This window comes from Cricetulus griseus, chromosome 2, assembly GCF_003668045.3.
Source record: "Cricetulus griseus strain 17A/GY chromosome 2, alternate assembly CriGri-PICRH-1.0, whole genome shotgun sequence".
Lineage (NCBI taxonomy): Eukaryota > Metazoa > Chordata > Mammalia > Rodentia > Cricetidae > Cricetulus > Cricetulus griseus.
The window spans coordinates 315,774,243-315,788,326 of NC_048595.1; the positions used below are offsets into that span (position 1 = coordinate 315,774,243).

The window sequence follows — 14,084 nt, forward strand, 5'->3', positions numbered from 1 at the left end:
AGGTCTGCAGTTTACTGCTCAATTGTAGCTTTTGTAAATTGTAGTTAAATCTTAGTAGGTTTGCACTTATGGTTCCCAGAGCAGCTTTCTAGTTTTATTTGCATCAATTTTTCTATGCATTCCTTGTTTATTTTTTTAACAATTTTATATGGGCATATAATGTATTTCATCCATCATTACCTTCTTTTGTCCTCCACACCCTCCTCCTGACCCCCTTCTCAACTGGTTTATACTGAAGACTTTACCTCAGGCCTTATTTGCTGGCAAATCCTTGCTCTGGAAAACTTAATTGTGAGAGTCCTTGTAAAGGGTAACTTAACTTGGGAAGAATGTTTTCTGTTCCTCATGTAGTGTGGCCTCTACTTGGCATTATTGAACTGGGCTAGATCTTATATCCTGCCTTATTTTGTCCTTGTGATGGCTTGGTAAGGGCAATTCTGTTATGTAAGCTTTACCATGTAGGCCAGATAATCAAGATGGTAGGAATAGGAATAAAGTTAGGAGGGTAGTTTAATCAGTGGACTTCATTGAGCTGTTCTACCCCATAGCAAGGGATTTGTGGCACAGAGGGAATAAGAAACATCAAGCTAAAACTAAAGTCAAAGTGTGTGGTTTAGTAGAATTTTTTAAGAAAGAAACTTTCATGACAGAATTACTAATCCTGCTGAAAAAGCTTTTTCTCTTGAGTTTATAGAGAGAAAATAAAGGGCTCTAGTATTAAACTGAGTATTTTGGGGAGCTTTTTTCTCAGAGCAGACTAAACTATCCTGGGGAGGTAAGGCACTGAGAACCACTAAGATGCACTTGTTTTGAATTAATCTGTGACCTGTTTTTCCTGATTAGATGTTGATGATGGTGACACAGTGACAGATTTCATGGCTCAAGAGCGAGAAAGGGGCATTACCATCCAGTCAGCAGCTGTGACATTTGACTGGAAAGGGTATAGAGTCAATTTGATTGACACACCAGGTATGATGTAGCTTCACTCTGTCACTGAGGCTGTTCCTGTGGGAGTTTTTTGTTTTTTTGTTTTTTGGTTTTTAGTCATGGTCAAAAACATTGAATTTCCTCTCTTAGCCATTTTTTTTCTCTTGGTTGATAGTTTTATTGAGACTTACAGGACAGAAAAGAGTGAAGAAAAATGTATAGTGACCAGTTAGGTGGGGGAATCTAAATGCAAGCCCAGATTGAGGAGGGCATATACATGAAACAGATGATGCTTTTATGGTACCCACAGCAGAGAACAAGGCACAGCTGGGATAGGGAAGCCATCCCCATCTGTCTGTCCAGGAATTCTGCCTGTGTGTGCAGAGTTCTCTGTCTCCACTCATTACAGACTTACTTCCCTTTCTGAGGCTGCTAATGTATGTTAGGGACTTCCACAGTCATCCTCCTGGCCACCCAGTACCATGGTGTTGGACTGAAGTCCCAGGCAGAAGTCTGCATATTGGTCTTATGTATTTCTCACCTTGCAGGACTGGGCACCTGGCCCTATAGCTCTAGGGGTACTAGGAATGGGTTCACTGGGCAGATCCCAACTGCTTGCCAAGCCGGCCTGTGTTCTACAGGCTCAGAGGCTTGAGGACTGGCTTGGGCAGGCTCCTCTGGTCCCTTGCAGTCAGTCCCTCGATCTTCACTCCCAGGCTTGCGGCTCTTCTAGCAAGGAAGAGAAGTCTAGGGAGCCATCAGCTGAGCATGTTTTTGTCATATGTTCCACCTGGGCTGTGCAAGGCAGGTGGGACAGCTCCTCTGGAAGTGGTATGAGCAGATCAAGGACCACAGCTGACTCTGATAGAAGGAAAGGGAAAGAATGAGGGGACAAGGTTTGACCCTGCACCCCAACCTTCCCCCACTAGAGCCCCTCTCTTCCCCAACTCCTCTTACCAGCTGCTGAGAGCTCAGGGCCATGGCTGTTTCTGGAGGAGAAGGACAGATATTTGTAGATCTTCTCAAAATCCACAGTGGTCTCTCTCTGTGGAGGGGCCAGCCAGGAACTTGTTTGGGGCATCAGAGACAGTGACCTCAGAGGCGAGGCCAGAGGTGTCAGGGTTGGGGTCCGAGGCCTTAGGGACAGGAACAGAGGCCTCGGAGTAGAGTCAGCAGTCATAGGGGCAGGCCCAGCCTCAAGGCCAGGATTCCTCTGCCCTCCTTGGGTACTCAAAATCAGCAGTGGCTTCCATAGGCCTTTGTGGTATTGTCCGGCATGGAGTGCAGGATGCTGACAGGTTCTGCAGCAGCAATGGTGGGCACCTGGGAGAAAGCTGTGGTCAGGGCTCCCTCCAGTGGGCCTGTTAGTCTCAACAAGATCCATCCATACTTCCCTGGGGGCTGGGGGTTGGGGCTGTGCTTCTTGACGCCTTAGACCTTCTGTGCCACCTGGATGCACCTTCCAAATGACTTCACGAACCACTCAACCTTTGAGTTGCTGCACAAATCAGCAGATCTTGGCCCCACTGAGGCCGCGCAGCTCCTTGGCCAGTTCTATGGCTGAGCCTGGAGTGGTCTCAGTAGATGCCACGTCTCACAGGGGCTTCTAGCTGCGGGGCCGATGGCCTCACCTACATAGTGGGCAGGTCCTTCCGCCTTTGCTGTGGTGGCTTCATGCTGGAACTCTACAGGTCTCTTTCCTGGTGGGCCCTCTTAGCCATTTTTAAGTGTGCACCGAGAAACATATGTTTAGAGCATTTCTTTTCTTTTTTTTTTTTTAAGATTTTCTTTATTTCTTATGTATACAACATTCTGCTTCCATGTATATCTGCACATCAGAAGAGGGTACCAGATGTCATTATAGATGGTTGTGAGCCACCATGTGGTTGCTGGGAATTGAACTCAGGACCTCTGGAAGAGCAATCAGTGCTCTTAACCTCTGAGCCATCTCTCCAGCCCCTGTTTAGAGCATTTCATCTTATAGAACTGAAACTTTGTACTCTGTAGACAAGTGCTTTCCTTGCGCCTCTCCCCACCATTCTGCTTTCTACATCTGGTCACATGACTGCTCTCCACACCTGTTAGTGGAATCACTCTATTTGATTGCTGCGTAAATAGTTGTTATTTTATATTGCTTAGAGAGTAATGGCATGAAAAAAGTCTGTCCCTGTTTAGAACAGACACCGTTATTCTTGAATCTTCTCAGCCCATAACTGCATCTCCAGATTCAGAGCCTGTGGGTGTGGGAGACGACTGTTGCATGGATTTTGTTCAGTGTGAATGTGGGTGGACAAATCACTGCTTGAAGCACTTCTTTCAGGCGTTCACCTTCTTTTGTGTGGGCACTCACGAGGGACATTGCTGACCCATGTAATTGTTTTTGAAGATTTTCAGTGCTTATTTTTTCTTAGGTCACGTGGACTTTACCCTGGAGGTTGAGCGCTGCTTGAGAGTGTTGGACGGTGCAGTGGCTGTGTTTGATGCCTCCGCTGGTGTCGAGGTAAGGTACTGCCAAAGCGAAGACAGAACAACAATGTGTGTTTTTTAAAAAAATATAGAATGTATCTGAATTAGTTAATTATATCCCTTTATTTGGTAAATCCATATATAAATCAGGTTGTGGTAACAGGCAGTTGTTTACAATGGCAAGAAAGTTTGTTATTTCTAGAAAATATGAAGATTGATGTTGGAAACTGAGGAGGCTGGGATTCTGTTGATTTCAAACTAACAAGTTCCTCTGCGTTAGTTTCATGGATTCTGTCAAAAGTCACAAAGGCACTAGGTGAGAATCAGAATCAGGGGACTTTATTAGTCTACATGTAGTAACCACCTGTGTCAACCCCCCCCCCCAGTCCTAGTCTAGAGAGTGGCATGATAGGAGTAGGAGTCAGGGGCAGCTGGTCATGTGACAGGATAAGATGAATGGAAATATCTTACAATGTGTAATTAGCATTCCTCCACATTGCTCTGCAGGATGGACAGTGTCTATTTTCTAGGGCAGTTAGCAAACCTACCTTTTCCCCCCAAGGTTGACACTACCTCAAAGACTGTTTGCTATGGAAGCATCCTTAAAAGATAGTGTGGAGGCGGGAATCAGCACCTCTAGCAGTGCAGACACATAATAGTTATCTCCTCACAGTTAATATAAAAATTCTTAGGAGGGTCTATAGCTCATTTCTAGATTATTTGCCTGACTTGTATGAGTGCCTGGGTTGAAGTGCAGCATTGCTACCTTCTCCCTCATACATGTAGTCCTTGAGTAAATTCTGAAAATGGATTTTTTAATAGAGCTTATTGCTTATAGGATGAAATATGCTGTTTTTGTTTTGCTTTGCTTTGTTTCAAACAGGGTCTCATGTATTATGGCTGATCTGGAACTTGCTATGTAGATGAAGCTGGTCTCAAACTCACAGAGAGCCACCTGCCTCTGCCTCCCCATTGAAATATGTGATTTTTATTATACTAATGTTTTTATTATTATTTGTTCCTCAAGGCAAAATCCCTTTTTACACATCAAAAACTGACATTATGAGATGTGGTGGCAGCTGCCTGGAACCTCAGCACTTGGGAGGTGGATGCAGGAGGATCAGGAGTTCAGGGGCAGCCTTGCTGTGTAGCAAGTTCCAGGTCAGCCTAGACTTTGTGAGACCTGCTTTTAAAACTAGTAATTAAAATAAATAAGTTTATAATTGCATACTGGGAAAATGAAGTGTAACAAAAAGTAGGTCTTCTGGTTGTAACCTTAAGTTCCCTTTTGAGAATTCTGAGTATCTCCTGAATTTCATGTCACTTTGTGTGGGAACCAGGTTCACCTAAAGCAGCAGAAAGTAGCTTTCAGTCACTTCATTGTGTTTCCTGTTGTGTTCTCCAGGGAGCCAAAAGAGGGCCTCTGGAAATGGACTATAGAGGTTCTGATTGTCTGCCAGCATCAGGCCCAAGTCCACATTACCACAGATTCATTGATCTGTTCGCCTGGTGTCTCACAACAGCCACAGGCATTTTTTTCTAATTTTTCCTTTAGGCCCAGACTCTCACCGTGTGGAAGCAAGCTGACAAACACAAGATACCCCGGATCTGTTTTTTAAACAAGATGGACAAAACTGGAGCAAGGTATATGAAGAGTGCTTCTTAGGCTGTTAAGGTTACAGAGCAATCATGGCTTATAGCTTCAGTTTAGAAAAAGCAATTCTAAGTATAATTATATACGTTAGATATATAGACATATATAATATAGATATGTAATTATAAAGTATGGAATCTTAAAGACACAATTTAAAATAATTTCAAAGCAGCTCAATTGTCGTTGAGAGCTGCAAAGTGGTGAGCCATCTGGATCTATGAGCACATTTTGTAGAATCCTGATGGAATGCAGTCTTGCTGTTTCTACTGATTTTCTTTGGAGCTCTACAGCATCCCACCTTTGCTCCTGAAGGCTGCTCTGATCTGATGGCTGGAGTTAGTGGATAAATTGCATGACCTCATTATTAATCATGCAGGGCCCGACAGTGAGGACAAGGATAAGGACGAGGAGAGGCCCAAGCTGGGGGAGAAGGTAGGGTAGAAAGCCATGTAAGCAAGTCCACAGTGGGTTGTCCTGGAGGTCCTGACGTCTCCTCTCCAAGTCCTCCTGAAGCCTTTTGATCTTGTCCTAAACCATTCCTGATCTATTGGCGTAAAAACAGCACTTTTCCTGTAAAAACAAGCATATGCCTCCCTTTTCTGCTGATAAATAAGTCTAATCCCCTTCAGTTCTGTAAGACTACATTAATCAGGGAAGTAAGCTGCTGTTGGAGATCAAGGATAGTACTAGACACGGCCTTTATACCGTTAGTCAACTGGGTAGAGAGCTGTCTGTGGAGTTCAAATGCCATGCCCAGCCCTGCAGCTCCAGTGGCCATGCCAACCCAGCAAGTAAAGGAACAATCTGTATGGCTGTCTTAAAAGAGAGTACAGGAAGAGCCTCATCCCCGGGAATAATATCCACATTGGGACTCAAGGTGTCTGGGGCTCAAAGGCCCATCCAGTTGGTGGGCAGGAAGTCATATGCCATTCCAGAAGGCAGGCAGCATTGAGCATTAGATTTGGTCATATTTGAATTGCAGAAAGAAAGATCAATGTGGCCCACATCTATACTGGATTTATCAGGAGCAAGCAGGGCCCAAACGCAAGCCCCAGAAAGAGACATTGGGAGGAGCTGGACATGGATGGGAAATGTAGCTGAGCAATTTTTTATAGCTGCAGGGGCATCTGTGATTGTATCATTGGCGACTGAGGAGGTCCACATTGGAGGCAATCCTCTGCAAGGGAGGGAGTCTTTTGATTCAGTAATGCAAAGACCATTTGTAGAAGGGACTCATTATGGGGGTCGGGGGCTAGCTCACCCCAATTTTCAGGAAGGCAACAAGGGTGATAGTTGAGCTCTGGGTACTGGGCCAAAACAAGTTGTTCTATTCTTTTTTGTTGTTGTTTTGTTTTTGTTTTTTTTTCCAAGAGATTTTTTTTTATTAGTTCAAATTAGAAACAAGCCTGCTTCACATGTCAATCCCTTCTCCTTCTCCATCCCCTCCCCCCAACCCCCACCAGCTCCCCACCTCATTCCCCCTCTGTTCCCCAGGGAGGGTAAGGCCCTCCATGGGGGTTCCCCAATCCTTTTATGAACTTGTTCTCTAACCTCATCTTCAACTTGCCCGCCCGGCATCTGAATTACCATAACCGATAGGGGGAGCAAGTTCCCAGCAGATGGTTTCACCCGCTGCCCCAAAGCAAGGGGCAGAGGCGCACCCTCCATCTCCTACAATCCAACCACTCTTACCTCTGGAGGTCACTCTATTTCAGACCCCAGTCCAGTAAGTCTTTTGAGTGGAATTACGGGTGCACATTTGGGCAGTGCCATAGCAAACCGAATGCATTGTTTGATAGAAAGCAGTGCAAGGACAGGGCCCTGGCTTCCCATCAACCTGGGGGATAACCTTGGGCTTCTTTATGCATATCCACTTATTGGAATTTGAAAAATGGGATCCTGATGTGTCAATCAGATTGACTGCTGTCTGGTACCACAATCTACCTGATGAATGATGTGTCCACTAAAGGGAGATGCTGACTATGTTCTACCCTGGCAGTCACAGGGTTTCCCCATCTGGTCATTCAGGATATCTCTGGCGTCCTGTGGGTTTCCAAATCCTCCATCACTGGGTGAGATGAGCATCAATACCAGGAAGAGCAGCATCACCCACATCTTCATTCCTTCCTGGGGGGGAAAGAGGCATAGTGGAACACTCCCTGGAGAAGTGATGGTCATTGTCCCTTTGTTGGGGCAATGACCATCTCTCGCTGGTACCCAAATGGGTCTCTTTTCATCTTGAGGGAAGACACATCCAAATCCTCTCCCTCCTGTGGGGGGGGGGGTCTGGTCCTCTCCAGACCCTCCTGTCAATGGGCCCCTCCGTCTGACCCAAATAGAACTGTAGGTAACCAATGAGGACCAATGTTTTTGAAAAGAAGACAGGTATTTATCTTCTTTAAGAAAATTTAAAATATTCACGGTGAGTAACACCCTTTTTAATTGGTCATGTGGGTGTAAAGATTCCCCCTTTTGTTTTTGTAATTGAGACTTGAGAATTTAATTGTGTCCTTCCACAACTGCTTGGCCCCTAGGATTGTATGGGATGCCTGTGGAGTGTGAGATTCTCCAAGTCTTAAGAAAGCCCATAAAAGCCCTGCTTACTAAGCACGGGCCATTATCTGTCTTAATCTGATCAGGGAATCCAAGGGTAGCAAAGCATTGGAGCCTGTTTGTCGTCCCCCCCCCCCCCATTGTGTGCTGATGCCCAGCAGGCACCGGAAATGTATCAACCGAGAGAAAAATATACTTTAATTTTCCAAATGGAGAATAATGGTATAACATCAATTTGCCAAAGGTTATTAGGACGAAACCCTCAAGGGTTGCTTCCAGTAGTTTGGAGGGGAGGTATCTGAAGGAAAGGCTGGCAGGACTTACAAGTTCAGACAATCTTTTTAAGGTCCTTGACTGGCACATGTGGATACTTGTGTTTAAGACCTCTCCAATTAATATGGGTTAGTAGGTGGAAGCATGTAGCTTCTGTAACAATATTACATTGAGACACAGAAGCCATTTTTATAGGCCAGATTATTTCCTTCAGAAAGAAATCCTAGTAAATTTTGATGACTCCTGAGATGGTGAAGAAAATGGGGTTAATCCTTTGTTTGAGTAGGGAGCGGGCTTGAATCATTAGAGGCGATATAGGATTGGAGTCCAGCTTAATATGGGCCTCAGCTAGGTTGGGTAACAAATTAACAACATAAAGGCTGTTAGAGAATAGGTTAAATAACTCTTGAATGGTGTCTAATGCAAGAACCACAGCAAACAGTTCTTTAAATTGTGCTGACCCCTCAACCTCATGGGAGACTGACTTTATGGGCACTTTACCATATTCTAAGGGAGGATAAAGGACTAGGGAAGCCCTCAGGCACCCCCCATCAGTAAACACAGTAAGAAAGCCAGGATTGGGTTGAGGTAAAAAAAAAAAAAATTCTGGGGGCCTCCATTCTAACCTAGAGAAGGAGCTCACCCACTTGTGAGGACCATAGTGACTATCAACTTTACCCAGAAACCCCTTGAGAGCCATAGCAATCCTGTTATTGTTTCTCTGAAGCCAGGTGAAATCTGTTGTCTTAAAGGGAGTTACAATAAGATGAGGTTCTGTGCCAAACAGTGGGCAGAGGTGTCCCTGCCCTTAATAATGCAATCAGCAATATGATTGGTTATTGAATAAACTCTGGGGACACCACCGATAGAGAGGTGAATCCAATGTATGGGCTCACCCTCTTGTGCTAATAAGGCGGTACATAACGTTTCCCCAGGAAAAAGATAAAGGGTGAGGGGCAAAAGAGCATCACACCTCCTTAAGGTTGCTGGCCTGTTGAACTTTACTTCAAATCTGTAAATGACTGGGAGATAGGATTCTCTGTGAGGAAAGATCACCACCTTTTAGGAGGTCAAACAAAGGAGTTAATTCTTTGGTACATGGGACACCAGTCTGCCGGATCCTCTGGCAGGTAGGGCTGTGGGATCTCTTCCCAGGGCTGAGCAGGATGATGAGTGTGGGCAACCCAGAGCCCCTTCCTAGTTACCGGGAAACACACTGAGTCAGGAAACTTGTCGAAGCAGGATCTTGTTTTATTGCAATAGGCAGGACCTTATATAGGGCTGAGGTAGGGGATGGAAATCTTAGGATGGGGTAAGGTGACCTGAGGAGTAAGGGCCAATAATATTCCACTAAGCTGGCAGTCAGCTCAGCAGGGGGCAGTCTTAAATCAGGCCTTGCTGAGTCACTCTCATGTGGAGGTTACAGGCCAAAGACAGGTGGTCAAACTCTAGCCAGGCTCAGGTAGTTTCACTGGGCCTCGCACTCAGGCCACTTTAGGCCCCAAAACATAGAGAATCAAAAGTATATGAAGGAGTTGATGAAATGTGAACAGGATTAAGAATGCTAAGTATTGGGCTGGTTGGTAGTGGCGCACGCCTTTAATCCCAGCACTTGGGAGGCAGAGGCAGGTGGATCTCTGTGAGTTCGAGACCAGCCTGGTATGCAAGAGCTAGTTCCAGGACAGCCTTCAACGCCACAGAGAAACCCTGTCTCGAAAAACCAAAAAAAAAAAAAAAAAAAAAAAGGGAAAAGTGGTGAGAGGGTAGTAAAAAAACAAAAACTGTCCTTCCTCAAGACCACAGTCATGTGTTTTGTGGTTATATGACTTCTTTGGCAACTCTGTTTACTGGCAACCCTTGATTACTAATGGCACAGTGACCTGGAGCATTTGCTAGACTTTGAACCTTTGGAGTTTCTCGCGCGATATTCTCGCCGGCAAGAATCACACAGGACATTCGGATCCTTCTGCAGGAAAGCTTTAATGCATCTTGAGAGAGGAGAGCATAAGCTTACCAGAGCGGAGACCCCGAGCCAAGAATCCCGTCCCCTAATAAAGGCTGGCAGCCCCGCCTGGGACGTGTCACCCTATGAATGGCTTCAGCTCCTCAGGCCATATGAGCCACGGGATAGGCAGAGATCAAGGAAATGGAAAATTACCCAGCGCCTGCGAAATAATTTACATTCAGTGCCTGCAGGCACCATCATTGTAATGGAGAATGCAGGGACGGCTCCCTACAGATCCCCCTTTTTTTATTAATTAATGATAAGGCTTTATATTTTTACAAGCAAATAGGTCACCCATATGTTGAGGGATAGAGGCAGAGGTTGTACCTTCCCAATCAAACATTAAGACTGTGTACAAGAGTCGCCATCAGGCTGTTAGCTTGACCCGAAGCGCTCTCGACCTGTCCTCTGCCGTTTTTCTGGGAAAGGGAGACTAGGGCAGGCAACCCTTATGCAGGACAACATGCCTCCCAGAGAAGCCTGCATACTGGGCAACTCTCTGTGCGATGCCTTGCTCAACATCCCTCATGGGCTGCTCAAACCAGACACTCTACCCTGTGCAATGAGCCTAGGCTCCGGGTGTGCAAGAGCTGTCTGGCCGGCGGCCTATTGCTTAAGCATAGTTAGCCAAATATCAGTGGAAGCCCCTTATTTTAAAGTTACAAGCGCTTGGGCGATAACCACCTTGTCTCTCTTAGTTTGAGCCCTGAGCTTACAGACCAGCCAGAGAAGTAACACCAATCCACAGCAAACGGCTGCACCAAACAATCCCATCCCCACCCCTTAAGCGATCTATGATGACAATCTCTCCGTCAAGGACAGGAGTTAATCTGGATAATAATAGCGGCTCTCAGCTCCCGGGGAGAGGGTGGAGTTCCGACTTTTGAAGGTCCGAAGGGGCTCTTTGTGTGAGTTTTTCCGGGATCCATAGGGGATTCTCTTCATCCTGTGGAAAAACACATATAGCTCCCCTGGATCTTATGAGAATAGGATCCGGGCCTCTCCAAAGACCAGTTAAGATATCTTTTCATTTTACCATTTCCTTTGGCCTTTTAGGTTCTGAGGTGTGAGCTTGGCCGCAGTATGGCCCCGAGCGTCAATGTTTATGAGGCTTTAAAGCCCCAGGCATTCCAGGCCTCCAAGAAGTGTTGAATAACATGCACGGCCTTTTCCCCTATCAAAGACTGGGAAAGCCATCTGTAATTTCCTCCGCTCCTCTAATGGTAAAAAGGAGTCAGTACCAAATAATGGGGGTGTTGATGGAAGTACACCCGCTGGATTAACAGGTCTCTTAAATTTACCGGGGTGTGACCGGTTATCCCCTATTTTCTCTCCCTCCTTTTTTGTTTCTTTTTTACCTAGCTGAGCTGTTTCCTCTAAAACTTTATCTCTTGAGCTTTTAGAGTCATCAGAGCTATCAAGATTTAAAGCTTTAAACTTATTTACAGAATCATCTAACAAATTACTCACTCCCTTGTCATTAGACATCCCGGGAGGTCCTTTTTCCTTATTCGTTGCTGTTTCTCTTCTTATACACACTCCCTTGTCACTAGACATCCCGGGAGGTCCTTTTTCCTTATATTTTATTGTTGGGCGCGCCCCATCTCTCACTACATTCGGTTTCTGACATGTAATTCTGGACTTCTTTAAGATTGCTACAACAGTGAGAAAGGTCAAAATGGCTCCTAGTAAAAGCACAGAAGCCTCTACACTAACCTCCCAAAATAGCAACATTCCCAAGCCAAAGTCCAGAAAAGACATACCTCTCCGAATTTACCACCCTGCAGTTCTGAATCCGCCCGTTAGAGGGGTCTCCGCAGTGCCGGCGATGTTAACAAGTTCCCGGTTTTCGGCACCAGATGTCCCGCGCAATAGTCTCGCCGGCAAGAATCACACAGGACATTCAGATCCTTCTGCAGGAAAGCTTTAATGCATCTTGAGAGAGGAGAGCATAAGCTTACCAGAGCGGAGACCCCGAGCCAAGAATCCCGTCCCCTAATAAAGGCTGGCAGCCCCGCCTGGGACGTGTCACCCTATGAATGGCTTCAGCTCCTCAGGCCATATGAGCCACGGGATAGGCAGAGATCAAGGAAATGGAAAATTACCCAGCGCCTGTGAAATAATTTACATTCAGTGCCTGCAGGCACCATCATTGTAATGGAGAATGCAGGGACGGCTCCCTACACTCATTAGTTGACTTAAGTGTCTGCAGTGATGAGGAAGGTGATGCCTGGATTCTAAGCTAGTTCTCAAAGATTTTGGAGCCAGAGTGATGTGCATGTATATATAAATCAGCCTGTGTGCCAACTGCAGCATATGCACTATAGGTAGCCCACCCCAGTGTTAGCATAGAAACAAGCATTGTAGCATACCTAAGATTATAGCGCAGAAAGTTAGGCAGTCTGGCTCTCAAAAGAGAACCAATTGCATATATAGCTATGGAAGAAAGACTCCTTAATTCAAATGGAATCTTGCATTTGTGATTTTAATCTTAGCATCACAATTGGGTTATGTGACATTTTCCATAACAATTCCTTTAACTTCCCCATGATGAGATTAATGGTAAACACTCAATTGCTGTTAGGAGATTTATTTAAGATACTGCCCTGTGGAAACTGACATAGTGAGCATTATGGAGAATAAAGGGATATGTTAGAGAATATTTTTAAGCCTGTTTTGAGAGGTTTTTACTGTGTTTCTAAAGGATGGTCTTGCTTTTTACAGTTTTAACTATGCAGTTGAAAGCATCAGGGAGAAGTTAAAGGTGAAACCTCTGCTTCTACAGGTAATTGGTTAACTGATACCACATTCTGGTATTTCCTCCTCAATTTATTATGGCATTCACACTTTTGAAGTAAACTCAAACCATAAATAAGTACAGCTAAAGATTTTGATTGAGATAGTTAAGATTTGAGGAAAGTAGTATAATGGTAAGTTTTGTCACTTGGGGTATCTGCATTTGTATCATCTACCAATACAAAGTGTGCTGTGACTTACAGCTGCCAATTGGTGAAGCCAGAACTTTCAAAGGAGTGATTGATGTAGTAAACAAAGAAAAACTTGTTTGGAATTCTAACTCTGATGATGGAAAAGACTTCGAGAGAAAACCCCTCTTAGAAACAAGTGATCTGGAATTGCTGAAGGAGGCTATTGAAGCAAGGAACTCCTTAATTGAACAAGTAAGTACTTTATTTTAAAATTCTGTAAGTGTTCAGTATTCTTTTGACAGATTAATTCTGAAGCTTTATATAAAATTATGTATGTAATATGTAAAATGTAGTGAATTAAAATGTGTCTATCACTCATAAACAAGTAAAATAGTAACTGCCTGCATCCTGTTTTCTATTTACCTATATGTCATTTTTTTCTTTCTTTTTTTTATATTTTACTAAAGTTTTATTCTTTTTTTTTTTTTTTTTTTTTCTTTTCGATTGTTTGAGACAGGGTTTCTCTGTGGCTTTGGAGGCTGTCCTGGCACTCGCTCTTGTAGACCAGGCTGGTCTCAAACTGACAGAGATCCACCTGCCTCTGCCTCCAAGTGCTGGGATTAAAGGCGTGCGCCGCCACCGCCACCACCACCCAGCCTAAAGTTTTATTCTATACAACTTGAAATACAGACTCTGACCTTTTTGGCATTGCAGACTGTCCAATTTTCTGGAAACTTACTACTGATTTTGATTAGAGGGGGAAAAAGGGCACAATCATACTGGGGGGGTAAAATCTACCACAGGAGCACATTTAGTCTTTTTTCTTTTAAGATTTATTTATTCATTTTATTTTTATGCGTATGAGTGTTTTTCCTGCATATATTTGTGTTTACCATGTGTCTGCCTAGTGCCCAGGGTGGTCAAAAGATGGCATTGGGATCCTGTGGAACTGGAATTAACAGATGGCTGTGGGCTACCATGTGTTCACTGATATATGAACTCAGGTCCTCTGCAAGAGCAACAAGTACTCTAATGGTTGAGTCATCTCTCTAGCCCTAGTTTGGTTTTATTGTGTGTGGGCTCAGAGTTGAACCTAGGACTTGGAGGATAGATACTAAGCATGTGCTTTATCACTGAGCTATGCTCCACACACCCCAACACATTATGTTACTCTTAGCATTAGTTTGCATATTCTGTCCATATAAGAGGAGTGGTATAGTTTGTATTTTCTTAGTAACTGTAGGTATGTGTAGTGACAGTTTATTTTCAGTGTTGTGTG

At 44.5% G+C, this 14,084-nt stretch overlaps 1 protein-coding gene and 1 pseudogene across 6 annotated transcripts in view; one reads left to right on the plus strand and one right to left on the minus strand.

Annotated features, from left to right (window-relative positions):
- The window catches only part of Gfm2 (GTP dependent ribosome recycling factor mitochondrial 2), a 46,358-nt gene that overhangs the window by 7,872 nt on the left and 24,402 nt on the right, over positions 1–14,084 (plus strand). For 5 of the 6 annotated variants that reach the window (XR_003482536.2, XM_027401673.2, XM_027401669.2 and 2 more), the window contains 5 exons: positions 844–969; positions 3,339–3,427; positions 4,949–5,037; positions 12,603–12,663; positions 12,878–13,057. Coding sequence is in view for 5 of the 6 variants with exons in the window: in XM_027401673.2 (XP_027257474.1) it covers positions 844–969; positions 3,339–3,427; positions 4,949–5,037; positions 12,603–12,663; positions 12,878–13,057 (545 nt within the window). In the remaining variant the exon portion in view is untranslated. The remainder of the gene's footprint in view (positions 1–843; positions 970–3,338; positions 3,428–4,948; positions 5,038–12,602; positions 12,664–12,877; positions 13,058–14,084) is intronic. The other variant, XM_027401671.2, reaches the window with a different exon arrangement.
- Positions 1,465–2,603, minus strand: LOC100755484 (annotated as a pseudogene).